The sequence below is a fragment of the Belonocnema kinseyi genome, chromosome 5 (assembly GCF_010883055.1).
Source record: "Belonocnema kinseyi isolate 2016_QV_RU_SX_M_011 chromosome 5, B_treatae_v1, whole genome shotgun sequence".
NCBI lineage: Eukaryota > Metazoa > Arthropoda > Insecta > Hymenoptera > Cynipidae > Belonocnema > Belonocnema kinseyi.
In genome coordinates, this window is record NC_046661.1 from 92,167,728 (window position 1) to 92,190,920 (window position 23,193).

General features: G+C 26.4%; 1 protein-coding gene across 2 annotated transcripts in view; it reads left to right on the top strand.

Annotated features, from left to right (window-relative positions):
* Nucleotides 1-23,193, top strand: part of LOC117172415 (sushi, von Willebrand factor type A, EGF and pentraxin domain-containing protein 1) — a 94,116-nt gene that overhangs the window by 27,507 nt on the left and 43,416 nt on the right. For both annotated transcript variants that reach the window (XM_033360326.1, XM_033360328.1), the window contains exons 2-3: nucleotides 1,272-1,347; nucleotides 18,800-18,833. In XM_033360326.1, coding sequence (XP_033216217.1) covers nucleotides 1,276-1,347; nucleotides 18,800-18,833 — 106 coding nt within the window. In that variant the 5' untranslated portion in view covers nucleotides 1,272-1,275. The remainder of the gene's footprint in view (nucleotides 1-1,271; nucleotides 1,348-18,799; nucleotides 18,834-23,193) is intronic.

Here is a 23,193-nt window from a genome sequence, read left to right on the forward strand (position 1 = left end):
CCCCCCCCCCTATTTTGTCGGAATAATCAAAAAATTTATCTCTACCAAATTTGAGCGAAATCGGTTAATATTAACATATGTCCCAAAGCACTTAAAGTTTCTCATGCAATTAACATGAAGAAAAGTGCCGTAAAATTTCAAATGCAGGTCATATTTTCTTTCGGAATCCTTTGGCTCTGTAAAATTAAGATCTTTAGACTATTTTGAAAAAATACATTTAATCGAAATTTTTTGTTGAAAATTTACAAAATGGTGGACCCCTAAATTTGAATCAAAATTACAATTTTCACAATTAATAACAAACTCTCGTGAAATTCTTACAAGAGGAAGAATTATTTATTAGAAAACACGTGATGACAAATAAAACTCAAAATTTTGAAAAAATTCAAGATAGCTGCCCACATTTTTTTTGGAAATTTGAAAATTTTTCAGCGTACAGTCAGAAACGTTGATTTTTTGTCATTTTATTAGTTTACCTTTCAAAATTTCAAAAAAAATTTAAGCTTTGGAAATCAATCAATTCTTTTCAAAAATGTATTGAATATTTTTTTAAGTTGTCAAAATTTTGTAACTTTTTGAAAATAGTAATGAGGCGCCATTTTTTACTTTAGTGACATTTTCAAGATTTATTTCCAACCATGTACTTGTAATAATAAATTTATTTTTCTTCAAAATTTGAAAATCTTTGCATGAAAAGCATAGAAAATATGAGTTTTTGACTATTTCATAAGGCGCCATTTTTAAATTTTTCAAAATTTCGATTTTATTCCATCACGAAATATGTTTCTTTACGATAATGCAGCCTCTTAATTAACATTCGAAAATTTTCCATCGAGAAACAAAGAAATAATGAGTTTCAAAAAATTAATTTAGCGGCCATCTTCAATTTCCCAAATTTTTAGTTTTACTTGTCATCACTTGCTTTCTAAAAATAAAACTACCTTTTATAAGAATTTGACAAGATTTAAAAATAAAAATGGTAATTTTTGTTCTAATTTAGAGGTCCACCATTTTTTAAATTTTGAAGTTAAAAAATGTCGTATAGATATATTTTTTTAGCATAGTCTGAAAATCATTATTGTACAGAGCCAAAGGATTCCGATGGAAAAAATGACCTACATTTGAAATTTTACGTTACCATAAAAATAGGGGGGGGGGTGAGACCAAAGAAAATCTAAACAAAAAATTAACGGCCCCTAACTGATAAGGCTATATTAACTGTAATCATTTTTTTAATGTTTTCAACTAACATATGATTAATTTGTTTTCAGAAACATGTTGATAAGGGAGTTAGCGGTCCTCTGGGTCGCCGTCCTCTTGTGCCATCTTCAACTAACGGAGTCTCAGGTAAGCATCCTACATGCCGTTGCAAATACTATTAACATTATGCACAGCTGTACTAAGATTGTTGTGCAAGAGACGAGTTTCAATATCCAGTTTTTTTTGTTTTTTTTTTGCGCGCGACAATCTTACTAAGCCTGCAATATAACTAAACATGAGTATCGTCACGTGTAGCTTCAATCTTGCTAATACAACCCACACTCTCGTAGGCAACAGGCATCCAGCCACAAACCACACCTTCGTCATTGCACGAAAGGAAAGTGCGAAAATTGTTTTATTCAAAAAAATAGTTTCATATCAGATTCGGATACCTCTTATGCAACCAAGCAGAAAGCAATTTTAGAATTTGTGGTTGATCCTGCATGAATCTATTCAATATTACATTCTCCAACTAGGAGCAATAGTAATTTTAAAGAAAATAATTTCAAAACATTATTTTGGGAGGAATGGGTTAATTAATAAATATCCTTTAGTTGTTTTTGATATTCTTCAGTTGGTGTTGATAACATCTAGTTGATGTTGATTATCTTTATCCGATGTTTCATCGAAACTATTTCTGTGCGTGAACAATATGAATTTCCGCAATCAAACTAGTTTTGAAAATTGATTTATCGAGATTTTTGACAAATATTCGTTACCCAATTTATAAAAACAAGACTTTCATTTTAAGGAAACAGAATATCCATGTCATTAGGTTTGAAGCTTTCTCAAAATACAATTCCTTTTTGTTTTAGTTACGTTTTGTCAATGAGTGAAGTAATCTGTTCGTATGGATAGACAGATAATATTTTCCCCGTGTTTTGAATCCTCCTTGAGTTAATCTTCTCAAAAAAATTTTGAAGCTAGAAAACCCGATGTTTAATAAATCACATTGTGCAACTACTAGCATTCATGTATTGAGAAGGAAACAAAGAATCATACAGAATGATAAAACAACCGAAATATTATCAGAAAGTTAAAGATACTTCAACAGACAAAATTATAACTTTGTAACCATTTTTGCAAACACAAAATATTTCAGAAAGAAAAAAATATCATAGAAATGAAAAAAACATAACTTTAACAGTTTCTTAATGACGCTTCACATCATCCAATTAACAATAAAATTAGTGTTGCTTTCGGTCTAATTGATAGAGCAATAAAATTGTTAGATACAAAATTTCATAATAAATATTTGAACACCTTTCAAAATACTTTATTATAAAATTTTATAAAAAAGAAGATAGCTAAATGTTATACTAATATTACAGAATTTAAAAAATCCACATAATCAGATTACTGATTCTATACACTTAAAAGTTAGAGCTAAGGAATATAAGAAATTTTTAAAATGAAACAGAAGTAACAAAACTTCATTTGAACGTTCATACTCCAACAATTTCGATTTCAATGTTATTGGTTCGGTCAGAAAGTTGATTCTGATTTTTATTAAGCTTCAAAAGTTAAAATTAAATATAAAAAAGTTTATTGAAAAATCCGAACGAACTTTCTGACCGAGCCAATAAAAACGTTAAAAATTTAAACATAAAACAAAACCTTCACAAAAGTATTACCTGGCAAGTTGATTTAAGTAAAAAGAAATAAATATTCACTGAACTTTAGAAAAGATATCTAAGGCTAAAGCACCATATATCATAACTTTTTAATCAAAGAGAACATTTTTCTTTATTTAAAATAAAGATTTTTCAACTAAATATTTGAATTTTTCAGCTAAAAAGTCTATTCTTTTATTAAACAGTTGAGTCTTAAACCTGAAAAGTAGAATTTTCAATCAAGATTGATTAATTTTCAACCAAATTATTGAATTTACAAAAACACCCAAATTAATTTTTGAACAAATACTTATATTTGCAATAAATTATTTAAACTTTAAAGAAAAGGTGCAGAATTTTCAACAAAATTTTTGCACTTTTAACGAAACAGTTGAATTTTCAACGAAATGGTCGTATTTTCAAACAAAAAAAGTGAATCTTGGACCAAAAAGAGTTGTATTTCCAACAAGACTTAAATTTATTTTTGAGTAAAAATGACGATTTTTTACAAGATAGTTGACTATTTAAATACGACTGTTGAATTTTTAACAAAAAATGAATTATTAACCAAAAATGAAATACTTCATATTTTAAGCAAGAAAAAAAATAATTTTCAACAAAATAATCAATTTAACAACAAAATAGTTGAATTTTCAATATCTAAAGATGAAATATCAACAAATAACGATTTTTCAGTCAAGAATGAAAAAAAAAGTTAATTGTTGAACTTTCGAAACACAAAAAAGACGAATTTTCAACTAAAAAAGATCAATAAAAAATAACTAGTTTAATTTTCAGTAAAAAACTGAATATTCAATAACAACAGAAAACAATTTTTCAACAAAAGAGTCAAATTTTCAAAGAAAAGTCAATTTTCTGCTAAAATAGTTCAACGTTTAATCCTTTTCACGAATTTCCAACAATACACATACTTTTTTAAGTAAAAAAATACTTTTTTAATCAAACCTGAATTAATAAAATTTTCAGGAAAAAAATGAATTTGAACTAAAAAAAACGAATTTTCAAAGAAAAGTAATTTTTCTGCCAAAATAGTTTAATTTTTAATACCAAAAAAGAACACTTTTCAACCAAATTCATGAATTTTCAACTAAAAAAGAGAAATTAAAAAAAATGGACTAGCTATATTTTCCATAAAAGAAAAATGAATTTTCAACAAAGTATTTGAATTTTCATGCAATGAAGATGAATTATCAACACAAAAAATGTAATAGAAGCATGCTTAACAAATACAGATGAAATTTCTACAAATAAATGTTTATATTTTGAAATATGTTTTCTACTGGAAAATTTAAATTTTAAACCAAAAAATGGCCTAGTTAATTTTCAGTAAGAAAAATAAATTTTTAACAGCAAAGAAATGAATTTTCAAGGAAAAGAGGAATTTGCAACAAAAGACATCAATTTTAATTAAATAATCAAGTTAATTTTAAACTAAATACATAATTCACAATTTTACTTTAATTTCTTTTAATAATTTGATTTACCCGAGTAGAAATAAAATCTTCTTTCTCATGAATAATTTTATTCCTTTTTCTCAATTTTCTTTCGTTATATCTTTCTCATGAGCCAAAGACGATTTAATTTCGATCTTAAAATAATTTTAGAATCTTCTGACTATTTAAAATTACTCAAAATGTGTAAAAATTTTTTATTTAAATCAACTTTTAGTGTCAGCTTCAATCTTTTTCTTCCACTACTTCGAGTTTTTATCATTTTTAAAAGACCATCTACGTTGGGTTCTAGACTTATTGGAGATTAGGCTAATTGTGATTGATACTCTGCTGGAGAAATGTTGTTAAATTAAAAGAAAGTGGCTTCGGGGTTTATGAACGACTCAAGTGAAAATTATTTAAATTTCTACTATAAACTTGTTTGCTTTTTTAAAGACTGATTGATAGTGTATAATTAATCACACCGATCAACCGTTGAGGGATTGATCACTTTTGAAATCTTTTGAAATTTTATAAAATATTTGAAATCTCTGGAGATCCTTGAAATATCTTTAAATCTTCTTGAAATCTTTTGAAGTGTTTGAAATCTATTAAGATCTTTTAAAATCATTAAAAATCTTTAAAATTTTTAATTCTTTGTTTAAATCTTTTGAGACCATTGGAATTTTGAAATCTTAGGGAATTTTAATTGGTCAATGAGGATTCGATAAACAAAGAAATTTTTTTTTATATTTTGAAATTTTATTATTAATATTTTATTTTCGGGTCAAAATTTATTCCTTTGGTTGAAAGTAAATTATTTTCAATTGAAAAGTCCACAATCATAATTTTGATCAAGAATTCATCTCTTGAGGTTGAAAAATTAATTATTTTGTTAAATATATAACTATTTTTTTTAATGTCATCCTTTTGGTTTCAACTTAATTCTTTCCATTTGAAAATTGTAGTTTTTGAGTTCAAAATTAATTTTTTTTTTGTGGTTAAAAATTCTACTAGTCAGTGAAAAATTTCATCATTTTTTAAAATATGGAAATATTTGATAATAAGGTAATCATTTTTGGACTAAAATTCAACTATTTTGTTCAACATTAAATTTGTGTGTTTACACAGAAAATCCGTCCTTTTCTATTGAAAATGTATCTTTTGATAGAAGAGTCATCTTTGATAGTTGAAAGTTAATTATTTTTAATAGTTTGCCATTTGAAAAATATACAAGTATATTTACGATCCAAAATTCATTTCTTTCAGTTAAAAATTGAAGTATTTTGTTGAAACTTGAACTATTTTCTTAAAAATCTATCTTATTTTTTCTCTTTGTTAAAAATTCAACTATTTGATTAAAAGCCATCATTTTTGGTCGAAAATTCCGCTTTTTTTGTGAACATTGGTTTTTTGAATTGAAAATTTATTTTTTCAAAGAAAAGTCTACTACTTGAAGAAAAATTTCATTATATTTTTAAAAATTAAACTATTTTATTAGGTATTTATCATTTTAATCAAGAAGTCTAATTTTGGTCAAATAATCATATAATTGGATAGAAAATTCGGTTCTTTTGAATGGAAAATTAGTCTTTTGGTAGAAAAAGGATTTTTTGTTCAAATTATAATTATTATAATCTGGATTTAGAATTGATCTCTTATGATTCAAAATGCTACTATTTAGTAAAAAAAATAAATAATTTTATTAAAAATTAAATTATTAAAAAATATATTATTATTTCTTGTTGAATATTGAACTTTTTGGAACATTGGTCTTTTTGAATCGACAATTTATTTTTTTGACAAAACTCATGTTTTTTAGTTAAAAATTTATCTTTTATAGTTGAAAGTTAATTATTTTTGATTGAAAAGTCTACTATTACGTTTTTCGTTCAGAATTCATCAATTCTGGTTAAAAATTTAATTATAAAAAAAAATTAATCTACCATAATTTTTTTTGGACCAGAATTCTTCTCGTTTGATAAAAAATTTAATCATTTTGTTGAAAGTTAATTATTTTCTTAAAAATTCATATTTTTCTGCTGAAAATTGATCCTTTTTATTTAAAAAGTCAACTATTATATTTTAGGTTAAAAAATTCATCTATTTGTTTTGAAAAATTATCTTTTATATTCAAAAGTGCATTTTTCTTTGATTAATTTTTCATTAAACTTTTTTTTTAATTCAAGTGTTTTGTTGAAAGTTTACCTTTTAAATAGAGCATTCATATTTTGGTATGAAAGTAATTCTTTTTGTTAAATTTTTTTTTGTAATCTTTTTTTGGTGCAAATTTTATACTTTTTAATTAAAAAACTTTCTGTCATAGTTGAATTCAGAATTAATCTCTTTTAATTAGAAATTCTACGATTGGGTTGAAACTTTGATTGTTTCTTTGAAAGTTAGTCTTTTTTTTGTAAGTGGTATTTTTCGTTTGAAAGTTAATTCTCTTTATTTGAAGAGTGTATTTTTAGTTTTTGGGTTTAAAATTCATCTCTTTTCTTTAAAAGTTCAACTATTAAGTAAATAATTTTATTATTATTATATTCAAAATTAAACTATTTGATTAAAAGTTATCATTTTTAGTCGAAAATTGAACTTTTTAGTTGGTAATTGGTCTTTTTGATAGAAAATTCATCTTTTGGTATAAAAGTAATCTTTTTTGTTTGGAAATTCATATTTTAATGTTGAAAGTCATTTTTTTAAATTGTAAAATCTAGTGTTATATTTTTGGTCCAGAATTCATCTCTTTTGGTTAAAAATTTAATAATTTGGTTAAAAATTAACTAAATTCTTAAACAGTCATCTTTTTCGGCTGAAAGCTAATTTTCTTTATAAAAAAAGTTCATTATTATATTTTGGATTAGAGATTTTTTTTTGTTGAAAATTTATACTTTATAGTTGAAATTTAACTTTTTGAATTGAAAAATCTAATATTATTTTTTTTATCCAGAAGTTATCTCTTTTGAATAATCATTTTGTTCAAAACTAACTATTTTCTTAAAGAGTTAATTTTTCCTTAATTAATTTTCCAGTAACTTCTTTTTTTAATGCAAGTTTATTGTTAGAAATTCGTCTTTTAAACAGAGCATTCATCTTATGATAAAAGTGTAAGCTTTTTTGTTTAAAATGTCTTTTCTTTAAAGTCATCTTATTTGGTTTAAAAATAATTCTTTTTTATTTCAAAAGTCTTTTATCATATTTTGGTTCAGAATTAATCCCTTTTAGTTATAAATTCTAGGATTTGGTTGAAGATTTAATTTTTTTTTTTAAATTAAACTATTTTTTTTAAATGCTCAATTTTTTCCTGAGAGTTAATTCTTTTTATTTTAAAAGTCCACTATTATATTTTGGGTTCAGAATTCATCTATTTAGTTTCAAAATTAAGTAAAAATCTAAAGTGTTCTACACTAAAAAAAATGATTAGTTGGGTCAACCATTCAGTTTTTAAGATATGGTACTGATATTTTGTTAGTTGAGACGACCACTTACTTAGTTGCTGCTACTAACAGAATAGTCACAGCAACTAATGGAATATCTGTACCAACTAATGGAATTGTTGTACCAACTAATAAAATAGCAGTATCAACTAAATCCAGAAGTTATACTTTTAACTGAGAAATATAATTCATTTTTAATTTAATAGTTGACATTTGAAGTAAAAAAGGTTCTAATTTAAAAAACAGTTGAATTCGTTTAAAAAGAGCGGATCTTCTACAAATCTTCCAGATTTGTTAGGACATGTTTAAAAGTACTTTTAAATTATTTTTGAATCTTTTTAAAACTTTTAAACCTGCTAAATATCTTGAAAAATGATTCAGATATTTAATTTTTTTTTAATTCTGCAATAATATTAAAAGTATTTTCAAATTCTCCAGATTGTTAAAAAATTTTAGTAATCTTCCGAATATATTGAAAATCATGTTTATTTTAAAAGTCCACTATTATATTTTGGGTTCAGAATTCATCTATTTAGTTTCAAAATTAAGTAAAAATCTAAAGTGTTCTACACTGAAAAAAATGGTTAGTTGGGTCAACCATTCAGTTTTTAAGATATGGTACTAATATTTTGTTAGTTGAGACGACCACTTACTTAGTTGCTGCTACTAGCAGAATAGTCACAGCAACTAATGGAATATCTGTACCAACTAATGGAATTGTTGTACCAACTAATGGAATTGTTGTGCCAGCTAATGGAATTGTTGTGCCAACGAATAAAATAGCAGTATCAACTAATGCCATTTTTCAGTGTAAATCTGTGATATTTCTAAAATCTGAAATGATTTTTATCTACAACACATTTTTCTAATCAAACATAATTTGATAGAAATCAAATCGAGTTTCGTTAAACTCTTTATCATTTCCTGTATAGTTTACACAGCTACTTTACGGTGATCACGTTTCTACCGTTATATGGGAGTAAGCGCACCTGAAATAAAAAAAAATAAATAATTTTCTAACAAACATAAATCAGTATGTATATCTTTTTCTGTAGAATATTATTGGTAATCATGGCTTAGGCAACTCTGTCTCGGAGATTGCGCGGTAATCGACATACCATCTCTGAAAGAGTTAACTATTCGCTCCCCGAGATGTGGCATAAGTGCGGTGAAAGTGAGTTTCTGCACGCACCCATACGCACACACAAATGCAGATCTCATGGCAACAATTACACACAAACACAGGAAAAACATTCGCCCTTCTGAATTTTACACACTATAAACCATTATAGAGTGAATGCCATTGAGTTCTTGGAAATTTTAATTTAAATATTTATAACGGGATATTTCAACAATTTACGGATTTTAGAGATAGTTTTAAACAAAATATTACTGCGGGGCTGATAGTTTAAACTTTTTAAAAATGATAATTGCATCATTAATCGCATTTTTTTGTTTAAAGTCAGAAACAAACCAATTAAACTGTTTATTTATTTTTAGAATTGAACAAGTATAAGTTTCCTTAAACGCATCCAAAAATTTTTTATTATTTTTCAAGATTCCAATTATCGCCTAAATTCCGTACAGCTCCACCAAAAAAGATGAGTTTTCAACAAAAAATTCAATAAATAATTAATATTCGAAACAAAAAAGCTCATAATTTTGAACATAAAAATGTCACATATATATTTTTCACGTATATACATAATTAAAAATTCTTACAAAACGTTAAGGTTTTCAAATTATTTCGCTTTATTTTAATATACTGTAATTTATTGTAAAACTTTGTTCTATTTTAAAATGTTCGCATCAGAGATAGCTATTAAGCAATTAGAATTTCAAAGATTTACAATAATTTCAGAAATATTGTTTAAAAATTTGCAATATTTCATTAAAATTATGAATATTCTTTGACAAATTACAATTCCAAAATATTTCGAAAATTAACAAGTAATTTACAAAGATTTTTAAGATTTCATTAGGATCTATTAATTACATTTTTTATTCAATATAATTTTAAAAGATTAACCCAAAATTCCAAATATTGCACAAAGATTTTAATGATTTCATAAGATTTCAAATATTTTAATAATTTCTGAAGATTTTAAATATTTCTATAATTTGAGAAAGATTGCAAAATATTTAATAAAAATTTAATTTGTTTCGGAATTTAATTATTCATTTATGCCATTTTATTCACCAATTAAAATTCCAAAAGATTAAAAAAACTTCCTAAAGATTCCAAGGATTTCAGAGATTTCATTGAGATTTTTAATTTTTTATTTATTCAAGTAATTAAAAAAATTATAATTTTAGAAGATTTCACAACAATTTTGAATATTTATCAAAGATTTTTAAAGTTTCAAAGATTTCAAGTATCCCACAAAGATTTAGAAAATCGCAAAAAATTTATTTATGTATCTATTCAGTTTTTTAATTATCCAATTGTGATTCACTAATTGAAATTTCAAAAGAATTGAGAACATTTTTAAAAATTTCGAGAAGTTAATTATCACCTAAAAAAGATAAATGATCAACGAAAAATTTAATCCATAATTAATATTTTAACCAGAAAAAGATCTTAATTTTTAATAAAAAATAGTCCAATTTATCCAGAAAAACTTACTTTTTTATTAACTAGTTTAATTTTTGACCAAACAAATAATGAAAAAAGTAAATTTTTAATAAATTACTTCAACGTGTAATCCAGAAGTTATACTTTTAACTGAGAAATATAATTCATTTTTAATTTAATAGTTTACATTTGAAGTAAAAAAGGTTCTAATTTTAAAAACAGTTGAATTCGTCTAAAAAGAGCGGATCTTCTACAAATCTTCCAGATTTGTTAGGACGTGTTTAAAAGTATTTTTAAATTATTTTTGAATCTTTTTAAAACTTTTAAACCTGCTAAATATCTTGAAAAATTATTCAGATATTTATTTTTTTTTATCCTGCAATAATAATAAAAGTATTTTCAAATTCTCCAGATTGTTAAAAATTTTAGTAATCTTCCGAATATATTGAAAATCACGTTTAAGATCTTGTTAAAATTAGTCCTTCACAACAACAAAAACTTTTTCCAAGATTTAAAAAAAAAATTCTAAACATCTTTTAAAGTGATTGGAATTTTTTTTACAAAATTTTTAAATTCTGCAAAAAAATTGCTCTAAAAGCTTCCAGATTCTTTTTTTACTATTTTGAAAATGTTTTTATATGTTTGAAAATATTTTTTCATATTTGTTTTAATTTGTTTTTTGGAACAAAAAAATGATTTAAGTTTTCCCTTGAATCTGAAGAAAAATTCTTAACTATCTTAAATCCTTTCAAACTGTTTAAACAGCTTCGAAAATTTTGTTTCGCAATCTTAAAAAAATCCACACATTGTTTCAAAGTTTTTGAAATATTTTCAAATATCGAATGCTTCTCCCATTTTTTTTAATTCACACTGCAAATTAAAAAAACCGCTTTTAAATCTTTCACATTCTTTTTCAAAATTTTAGCAAAACATTTTTTATCTTTTGAAATCTTTTAGAATTTTCTCTTAAATTTCATTTTCCAAATTAACAATTATTTGAAATTTGCCTAAGAATCTTAAAAAATTATAATATTTTGAAACCTTTCAAAGTTCTCAAAAAGCTTCTTTTTTAACTCATGAAAAACTACCTTTTGTTTACAATTTTCTAAATCTTCTTAAGTCTAAAATTATTATTGAATCTTTTCAAACCTTCTAAAAGTTAAAAATACCTATTAAAATCATTTAAAATTTTCCAGAACTTTTAAAAAATCCTGAAAAGTTAAACAAATTGTTAATGTGAAAAGTTTATAAATTATTGTGATGCTAGCAAAATCTTAAGAACATAATTATTTCCAAACATTAAAAAATGATTTACAATTAAAGGTTGCCTTCATATCAATAATGTTAAGAAGCATTGAGAAATCAATGGTATCAAGAAATAAAATTACTTAATTATTTGGAAATTTTGGTTTATAAAATAGACGATAAAGAAAATTCGTAATCTGTACAATCAGAAAAATGTTTGAATGAAACAAATTTTTCCTTTGACATGGGGTCAAACGAATATTTTTTTGATTTGAACAAAACTTTTTGGATTCAAGAACGCCATTGTTTATATAATACAAATGTTATTTGAAATAATAAAAATAATTGATGTAGGGTCAAGGTAACGTTCGTTCAATTTAAAAAAAAACACACATTTTTCTGCATGTATCACTAAATAAATACGTGATAACTTCATTTAATTTATTAAAATTTTTTAATGTTAATAACAAACTCAAACAGCGACTAAAAGTCATATTCAATTAATTATTCAACCAACCAGGTAATCAGATACGCTATGGTACTGATATTTTATTAGTTGGTACAAAAATTTCATTAGTTGCGGTAACTATTCAGTTAGTAAGATCAATTAAGTAAATGGTTGTCCCAACTAACAAAATAGCAATACCATATCTTACAAACTAAATAGTTGACCCACCTAACCATTTTTTTCAGTGAGACACTCAGAAAATTTTTTTTAATGAAACAAAGTTTTGACACCGTATCAAAGATAGAGTTTGATTTAAATAAAATTTGAGTTAAACACTGGTGTGTTTGAATCAAATAAATTTTGTTCGAATCAAATTCTATCTTTGATAGGGTGTCAACAGTTTGTTTCATTCAAATTCTGAGTGTCTGTATGAAGGTATTCATGCGATTTTAATTAAATTAAGGAAATCCAACCCGAATGATATAAATATTAATTGATTAGCCAATTAACTATTCCGTTAATGACACACATTTGAATTGAATGTTGTGCTATAGCATGAGAATCAAACGGTTCGTTTTGCACTTGAACTTTCGAGCTGCTATAAATACTAGGTGAAGCTATGGAATATTTTCCGTAACAATTCCCATCGCATCGATTCACCGCAATTATTATCACAATATATCAACCATATCATATCATGAAATCGCTAAAATGATATAAACTCGCACTCTCGAAGAATGTGGTAACGGTAACCGTTATGTCACTGCTGCGCTCATCGGGTTAATGCGCCATTGAAAATGGACAAGTGTTGACTGTTGACTTGATCCTTTTTTGGTGCGAAAGAACTCGTGTAATTCCAGGATTTCATTCCAGTCAAGAACAAATGCGGTTCCTACTCGCAGTAGTCGTCTTCACTTTCTAGAATCTAGTGACAGTTGCTGTAATGACTCCAGGAACAATTGTATCATCAGTATCAAATTTGATAATTGAGCTACCGGATCGAAAAGGGCACAAAAACTAATTTCGCCGGAAGTGAAAAGGCCCCTGGATAATTCGGGCAGTCGTCATTTCCTCCACGGCTACCTGCGTACCCTTCCCCTTCCAGTGTGCAGCGACACTACCCCTCACTGGATTCGAAGTTGCTACGGGCCCAGGTTGCTAAGTCCCCTTTAGACTCTTTAGAGGTAATCCCTTTGCCTTCCAACTTATATCTATTGACTATTCCTATTTAAAGAATATCAGTATATCCAAGAAAATCATTCAAATATACAAAATTAGATTATTTACAATCTAATAATGTATACATATGATATATGCACATTTTATGGACGAAAAATTAAACAATTTTCCACTTTTGGTCAATTATACATACAATACAATTATAAATAATGAATAAATAAAAACAATAAATACAATTTTCCACTGCTCAAGTTATCGTGGATTAATAATTGATTCAAGTTAACAAAAGTAAGTGTTTGAACAAGTTATTATTATTTATAAATATATTCTCTTACAGTGATTATCGCATGTTGCAGTTTTTTCTAAAAAATTTCACTTTTTATCCACTTTTAAATTGTACTGAGATAATAATTAATTTATGTTAACAAACGTAAGTTTCGGCCCACAATGGTGACCCTTATCAGTGAGTGTCAATTAATCTGCGAAAAGTACATAACGTCTTTTGGTACGCAGTTTTACAATTGGAAGCGTTATTCTTTGGTTAATATCTCAGTTTTTTAATTATATATATTATTTAACTTAACATTTAAATTTGATTCAATTTTATTAATAACTATTGATAAATCATTCAACATTATTAAAACAATGCATTTTAACGAAATACAACATTGATGAAAAAAATTAGAATGTAGTAGTAAAAGTTTTTAACCAATTTTTTTTAAGTTCTCAGAAAACATTGCAGTCCCTATAAAAATGACCCTGTAGTAAAAAAGTGAAATTATAAAAAAATTTGTAGTTGAATAATTATTTAAGTATTCTTTAAAAAATGTTCTTTTCTGATCGACAAAAAGTTTATTTTGAAAAGCGAGCAATTATTTTTACTTTTACAAAAATAATTCTTATGGATAAAAGAAAATTTATTTCCTACTTTCACAGATTCTTTAGATACAATGTTTAAATTTAACAGCAGAATTATATAATTATATAACTACAATGTTCTTTTTTTACTACAGTGTGATTTTGGAAATGCTTTCTTTCACAGAAATAATTTTAAAACAGAAGACTCAGTACATTTCAATTTTAAAAAATTTAATATTTAAAGAGATACAAAACTTTCTTTAAGGAAAATTTGTGTATAAGAAATCGAGGAAACATTTTTTTAAGTACAATGTTCCTTGCCAATCTGTATTCTCACTACTGTGAAAAAATTGGCATCAACTTTTCGTTGATATAAGGAAAAGATAAGTTTTGGAAAAATATTTGAATAATTATTTAGCTACAAAGTTTTTTTTTTTAAATTTTGTATTTTTACTTTAGAGCGACTTTCAAAAGAACAAAATTTCACTTTCACAGATATAATTCCTCATCATACCAGAAAAATTCATTAATTATCATTACTTTTCTTATACATAAAAAGCTGTTTTAAAGGGTTTCAATACAAAAAATTGGATTTAATATACACCGCTAAAAAATCATTTTAAAAGAGTTCTTTGACTGCAGTGTTTTCTGAAAACTTAAAAAAATTTGTTTATAAATTTTGTTACAAGATTTTACTACTATATTTTACTTGTTTTTTGATTAGTTGTTCCTCGTTAAGAGATTTTTTTAAAGAATAGTACTTTTAATTGTAAAAGAGCATACCTGCAAGAAATTATGTACTTTTCACAGATTTAAGAAAACTCACTGATCGCCATTATGTGCCAAAACGTTTGAAACAGGTCAATTGTTTTCAATTCACTTGACTCTAAACTCTAAAGCCAATAATGTACATCAACAATTTCTACAAAACTAAGTTTTGAGGATCAATAACATCACCCAGCGATTATCAAGTTATCATTATTTTAAATAATATTCTCTTTTAATAATTTTCGAAAAATGCGGTTTTTTTTTCTTAAATTTTCAACAGCTCTACCAACGAAAAAAACAATAGATAATTGATTAAAAATTGATTGATTAACTCAATGGCAAGGCAATGGGTAATTTGAAAGACAAAGGTATTATCGTTATGGGGGACAGCAACTTAGATGGGCAGATGACAATTCCGCCACAGCTACCTGTGTACCGTTCCCCCACTACGCGGCGTCTACTGACCCTGTCGAGCTGCTGCCAGTGAGCTTGGTCAGCGGGGAGCATATGTTCCTAATGAGACCTAAAATATGGAATATAAAATTTTTTAAATTTCCCACTTAGCAAATCATAGTCGTACGAAAAAATATCACGAAAGTGAAAAATTTTATTATGTTCATAGATAAATAAAAAAAATTAAGGAAAAATCAATTTCCTTAATTGAGCGTTTTTGTTAACTACAATAGTTATAAACAACAATGGTCAAATATCGAAAATGATTCAGAAGATGGTTACATTCTTTATGGTAAAATTAAGGATATAACATAAAGTAATCGCTAATAACTTGAAATTTGTGGCTTTTGGGGGAGGGTATGTTTATACAAAATACATTGTTTATAAGGCCATCAATAAATAATGGCTGATCGTACGAAAAAATGGCACAAGAGTGAAAAGTTGTATTTTGTAAAAAAATTAAGGAAAAATTGATTTTTTTAATTCAGCGTTTTTGTTAATGACAATAGTTATAAACAATAAGGGTTAGGTATCAAAAATGCTACCCAAGATAATTATTACATTCATTATGGTACAATTAAGGAAATAAAAAAAAATTAATTCGCTAATAACTGGAAAATTGTGGCTTGTAGTGAAGGTCGGAGGGTATGTTTATAAAAAATACATTGTTTATTAGGCCGTAAATGAATAATGGCTAGTCGTACAAAAAAATGTCATTAGGATGAAAAGTTTGATTTTGTTCCATGGATTAATAAAAGAATTAAGAAAGAATCGATTTTTTTAATTGAGCGTTTTTGTTAATAACAATAGTTATAAACAATAAGAGTTAGATATCAAAAATGCTACCCAAGATAATTATTACATTCTTTATGGGACAATTAAGAAAATGAAAAAAATTAATTCGCTAATAACTTGAAATTTGTGGCTTTTAGTTGAGGGTATATTTATAAAAAATACATTGTTTATCAGGCCATAAATAAATAATGGCTGGTCGTGAAAAAAATATCACGAAAGTAAAAAGTTTTATTTTTTTTTGATAAATTAATAAAAAAACTAAGAAAAAATCCATTTTCTTGATTGAGCGTTTTGTTAATAACAATACTTATAAACAATAAGGGTCAGATATCGAAAGTACTTAACAAGATATTTACTTCCTTTATAGTAAAATAAGGTATAATAAAAAGGTAATTGCTAATAACTTGAAAATTGTGGCTTTTAGAGGAGGGTATGTTTATGAAAAATACATTGTTATAAGGCCATAAATAAATAATGGCTGGTCGTACGAAAAAATGTCACGAAAGTGAAAAGTTTTATTTTATTCCATAGATTAATAAAAAAATTAAGAAAAAGTCGATTTTTTTAATTGAGCGTTTTTGGTAATAACAATAATTATAAACAATGAGGGTCAGATATCAAAAGTGCTACCCAAGATAATTACAATCTTTATGATGAAATAAAGGATATAAAAAAAGGTGATCACTAATAACTTGAAATTTGTAGCTTTTAGGGGAGAGTATGTTTATAAAAAATACATTGTTTATAAGGCCATAAATAAATAATGGTTCGTCGTACGAAAAATATCACGAGAGTGAAAAGTTTTATTTTGTTCCATGGATTAATAAAAAAAGTTAAGAAAAAATAGATTTTTTTAATTGAGCGTTTTTGTTAACAACAATAATTATAAACAATAAGGGTCAGATATCGAAAGTGCAACCCAAGATAATTGCATTCTTTATGGTAAAATTAAGGATATAAAAAAAATTAATCGCTAATAACTTGACATTTGTGGCTTTTAGGGGAGGTTATGTTTATAAAAAATACATTGTTTATAAGGCCATAAATAAATAATGGATGATCGTGGAAGAAAATATCACGAAAGTGAAAAATCTTATTTTGTTTTATAAATTAATGAAAATATTAAGATAAAATCCATTTTCTTAGTTGATCGTTTTAATTAATAACAATACTTATAAACAATAAGGGTCAGTTATCAAAAATGCTTCCCAAGATAATTATTACATTCTTTATTGTTAAATTAAGGAAATAAAAAAAGTAATTGCTAATAACTTGAAATTTGTGGCTTTTAGGGGAGTGTATGTTTATAAAAAATACATTATTTATAAGACCATAAATGAATAATTGTTTCTCGTATGATAAAATATCAAAAAAGTGAAAAGTTTAATCATGTGTCAAGGATTAATAAAAAAAATGAAGTCAATTCTGATAATTTAGGGTCATTATTTATATCAATTGTTATAAACAAATTAGCAAAAGAAATTATAAATAACAAATTATGTTAATAATGCTAGATAAAGCTTTCGCAACAATTTAAAGCAACATTATGAAACTGGTTGATCTGGATGATTGTTTATTAATAAATGAAGATACTAAACGATTTCCTCTTAAAAATAACAACTTTTTAACAACAATTTAAGCAGAGAAGTTTTCCATCGATGAGAAAATTTCTTTTCCCTTTAAGAGATCTATCCTTGATATAGAGTACAAGTAAAAAAAATTTCCTGAATTATAGAATCTGAGGTAACACTGTGCAAATATGGCAGTTTTGTTAAAAAATGATTTGTTTATAACGCTGTCCATTGCAAACGGTTCGTCTTACAAAAAAGTGCAAGACGTAAAAAAGTTTTATTTTTGCTCAGCCATGTTAAAAATTATTTTATAATTTTTTTGTCTGTAAATATTGAAATTGTTTTGAAAATTTTTTTAAACAAAAATTGAACCATATTTCGAAAACTTACCCAAGAAATTTCCAGTTTTTTCAATTTTGAAATTTCCAATTTTCCGTAATTTCCAGCGTTTCGTTTATAGAGCGAATTTTGAGCAACAAAAAACTTCCAGCGAGATAGTTGTTAACAACAATACAAAGAAGTTTTCTGGAAATTTTTTAATCAATCGCATTTATATTCAAGAAATAATTAACGTCTCAAGTCTAAATAGGAGAATTTTTTCGGGTAATTGAAAATTTTCGTGTGGCAAAAATACACATGTAAAAAAATCGCCAGAACCCAGAAATTAAAATTGGAAATGCAGCAAAATTTTAATTTTTAATTTCCAATTTGGATTTCAGGTTCTTAGCGAATTGGTTTTTATAGCATTTTTATCAATGAAAAGTTTTCAAGCACAAGAAAAATTCTTCTCCTACTCAAACAAGTGATAAGAATTTTTTCCAAAATCTTCAGGTTTCAAATTCAAGAATTTTCATATTTTAGACCCAACCTACTGTAAATTATGACCATATTGTTTAAATTTTCGGGTCAGAAGTAAATTCTTTATTCTTCATTTAATTTTCTTTTTTATTGTCCATTTCGATTTATCATTTTTTCTTGAAAAAAAATACCAATACTTTGTTTAAAAACTGTATTATTTCAAATGCTTCCTCGAATAACTGTTTAAACTTGTTTTACTACTTTTCCTTGAAGAATCGAAAAGGGAAACGTGAGAAAGTTGGAGAATGACTGAATGAATCCATTTTTCATTTATTATTTTTGTTGCAGGTCCCGAACACAAATGTCTTTACCTGTCCAAACGGTGAGTTTGATTTTTTCTATTGTATTTAGTACTAACCTTCCCTACGTTCCAAATAATGCGTCAGGTAGTTAAAAAATTTGAAAGATTCTGCGATCATTTCCGGACAAAAGGTGTCGAAGGAACGGACCTTTTGGGATTACCTGGGCATTGGTCAGGTATTGCCGTGAGGCCAAGTCGCCGGGAGGTAAAGTCGCCGCGAGGCTAACTCACCGCGAAGCCAAGGTCACATTCTAGTATTATGGGACCTACCAAATACATGATCCAAAGAAGATGTGACATTCCTTCTAAAGTGCCGGTAGAGGGAAAATAAACGATTAAGGGCTCAGACTGATTTTAAGACCCGATATCGACCCTCAAAGAAATAAATTATAACTAAAAGTCATAAATTAACATTTGTGAAAAAAAAATTTAATCAAACTAGCATTAATTGTTCTTCGATTTAAGGAAGAAAACAATTTCTATTACAAAATTAAAAGAACTATTTGTAAATTTATTTTAGAAACATAATTTTCCTAAGGTTCTTGAGAAAATACAGATTTTTTAAGATTTCAGGCATTTCGAATGAAACTTCCAATAAAATAGTAAAGTTTTAATCAAATAGTTAAATTTAAAACAAAAAATATATTAATATATATCTTTTTCAAAGAGACGAATTTTTGAAGAAATTCCTCAAACAATCAAATTTATTTTCAAAGAAGAAGATTCTTACAAAAATTACGAAATTAAATTTTAACCAAGTAGTTAAATTTCCAACAAAACAGTTGAACTCAATTGAGAAATACGAATTTAAAAAAGGGGTTGAATCCCTGCCAGAATTTCAACCGTGAAGATTAATTTACTGCGGAAAAAAAAATTTTCAACAAAATACCTGCATTTTCAACTAAAGAGTGGATTTTTAAAATAAAATGGTAAATCTGCAAAAAAAACAGTGAATTTTGAACAAGGTATTTTAACTTTTAACCAAGTTGTTGGCTGTTTGAAATTGGTTGAAAGTTTAATTCAACTTTTAAACAAAAAAGAGGAAATCTCAACAAAATGTTATAGTTGATATTTCAGCTGACAAATATTTTTATTTTATATAAAAAAGAGTTGAATTCATCAACAAAAAATCAATTTTTAACAAAATTGAAACAATTAAATCCTCAAACAAAACAGATTAACTTTTAAACCAAAAAGAGAATTTTTCACAAAAAAAGCATTTTTTAACAAAATATTTAGATTTTTTATAAAAGAGTGACATTTCTTAAAAAAAAAAAGATGAATCTACAATCAAAAAAGTCAATTAAAAAATATATTTTAACTTTTAACTTAGTCGTTAGAAATCTAGAATTGGTTGAAAATTACATTGAATTTTCAAACAAAAAAGATGAATTCTCAACGATAAATATAATAGTAGATATTTACGCTGAAGAATATTTTCATTTTAAATAAAAAAGGGTTTAGTGCATAAAAAAATGAATTTTTAATAAGATGGAAAATGTTTGAGCCTCAACCAAAACTGATCAAAATTAAAAAAATGTCTTTAAATCTTTCAAAATTTGATCGCAGTTTTTGTAAATCTTTCTAAATATTCTGTTAAAATTAATTTTTCAAAACAAAAAGATTTCGAATTTTCCGATGAAACCAAAGAAATTTCTTTTTGTACTCTCTTGAAATCTTTCAAAATCCTTGATAAGCTCTAAAAACTTTAATTCGAAATTTTCAAAAATCTACATTTTGTTTTAAGTTAATAAAATAGTTCGAAGTTTCCCTAGATTTTTTTAAATCCTGAAAAATTATACCTAATAATTGTCTTAAAATCTTCCAGATTTTTTTTTACATATTTTGAAAGATTCAAAACTTCAAAATCGCTTAACATGAAACCTAAGGCATTTAAATTTTCTCTGCGAACTTGAAAAAAATTAATATCAAATCTTTCAAATTCTTTAAAAATTAAAATTTGTCGAATTCTTCAAAAATTTACATTTCTGAAGTTACAGAATTCAAAAACCAAAATGTCAAGCGATCTTATTATTAAAATTTTTTTAACGAATTCAGTATATATTCATAAGACTTCGAAATAATTTAAGTTAAATTCAAATAATTTGGAGAAATGTAAAAAAACCATGGTTTATAACAAAAATGCAACTGAATTGAAAGGAATTCAAAAAATAAAATGCTTGAAATGTTTTTCAAAATGAATTAAACAAAAAATGAAAATTTTTTTTTAAAATCCGTTAATTTTAGTAGAATTGAGTCAATTAATAACATTCAAAATAGTTTTTAAAAATCCAAAACAATTTAAATGAATTCAGATGTAATTAATAAGGATTCAGGGTAATTATTAATGAATTCATTTGACATCATTTCGCCTTTCCTCTCCTCCGATAATTTCCCCTAATTCTCCTCCTTGTGTGAGTTAGGAGTGAGGAGAGTTAGGAGGGTTAGGAACTTGGGGAGAGATAGGGAGAGTTAGGGGGTGTTGAAGGGAGTTAGGGAGTGTTGGAGAGAGTTAGGAGAAATAGGGAGAGTTAGGATAGTTCAGAGATTTAGTAAAAGTAGGAGAGTTAGGGGGAGTTAATAAGAGTTCCGGGTTAGGTGAGTTAGGAGATTTAGGCGATTTAAAAAAGCTCGAAAAGTTCAAAGAATGCGAAGAGTTAGGACAGTTAGGAGACTTAAGAGAGTTAGGAAGGATTAAAATATTATGGTCAGATAGGGGAATTAGGTGAGTTAGGAGAGTTTGGAAAGTGCGGAAATTGCGCAGGGTAATGAGAGTTAAGGAGATCAAGGAAAGTTAGGGAAAGTCAGGAAGAGTTCGGAGAGTTCTGAGAGTTTGGAGTTAGCGAGAGTTAGGAGAGTTAGGAGATAGAAAGAGTTACGAGATTTCGAAAACTTTGGAGAATAAGGTGAAATAGGACAGTTCGGATTCTGCGGATAGTTATGAAAGTTAGGAAGAGTGAGAAGATTTAGGGAGGGTTCGGGAGAAGTAGCGAAAGTTAGGAAGAGTTTGGATGCTTAGGCGAGTTAGAAGAGTTACAATATTTCGAAAAATTTTGAGAGTTAGGAGAGTTACGAGAGTTAGTCGAGTTATAAGAGCTAGGAGAGTTTGCAAGGTTAAGAGAGTGACGAGATTTAACACAGTTCGGAGAGTTAGAAAGAGTTGGAGTGAGTCAGAAGATTTCGGAAACTTTGGAGAGTTAGGTGAGTTAGGACATTTCGGATAGTTCAGAGAGTTATGAGTTTTTAAATTTGAGAAGCTTGAGGAGAGTTAGCGAAGGTTCAGAGAGTTATATGAGTTATGAGAGTTAGGTGAGTTATAAGAGTTAGGTGAGTCATAAGAGTTAGGTGAATTATAAGAGTTAGGAGACTTATGAGGTTCAGGAATGTTAAGAGAGTTAGAAAATTTAGGAGAGTCTAGAGGGTTAAAAGTCTTAGAAGAGTTACAAGTTAGGTGCTACCAAGAAAAGAAAATTAAAATAAAAGAGCTTTGAATTTGTTGAGAAGAGCTTTTCTTTTTCCAACATCCGGAGATTAAAGAGAAGGAAATACCTTTCAGCAAATGGCTATGTAAAGTGTGTAATTTTGAATTATAAGCATGAATGTAATGAAGAGGCTGTGATGCGAAAGACACACGCAACGATGTGAGGTTAATGGCACGAAAAAGATTCTTCAGCAGAGGTATGGTACGAGCAACCTACATAATTGTACGGGCAACCCATGCAAAAGTGGGACGACGTTAACGAATGGTCGAATTCTTTATGGAATCTCGATTGCCTATAATTTTAATCCAATTTCCGCAACGATTCGAGATAACACAATACCAACTTCATCTCTTTTATATATTTTTTTTTAATTTGAGGTCGCTGAATTTTAATTTAAGAAATAATACCCCGTAAGGAATTTGACTTAATGGTATGATAATATAAATAAAAAAGTCCAGGAAGACATAAAATCGGTTATATTTTAAAAGCTCAAACAGCATCATAAATAAAATTCGTCATCGCATACTACCATCTAAAAATATCAGATCAGCGACCTGAAAAACCCTCTGAGCAGCAATGTTGAGTAAAATCGATTTTTTACAACTTTGGTTCACCATATTGAATCTGCCATTTTGGATTTTCAATTGAACTAAAAAGTTAACTATTCCATTTTTGTTTGAAAATTAATGTTTTTCATTTAACAATGCAACAATTCGATTCGAAATTTATGTATTTTTTTTGATAATATGGTTTTCTTAGTGAAAAATTAATCTTCTTTGAAGAAAATTGAAAGTTTTGATTAAAAATTGAAGTATTTGGTTGAAAATTCCTTTTTTTTTAAATGAAAATTATTCTTGTTACTGAAAATATAACTGGTCTATTTTCAATTGAAAATGTGT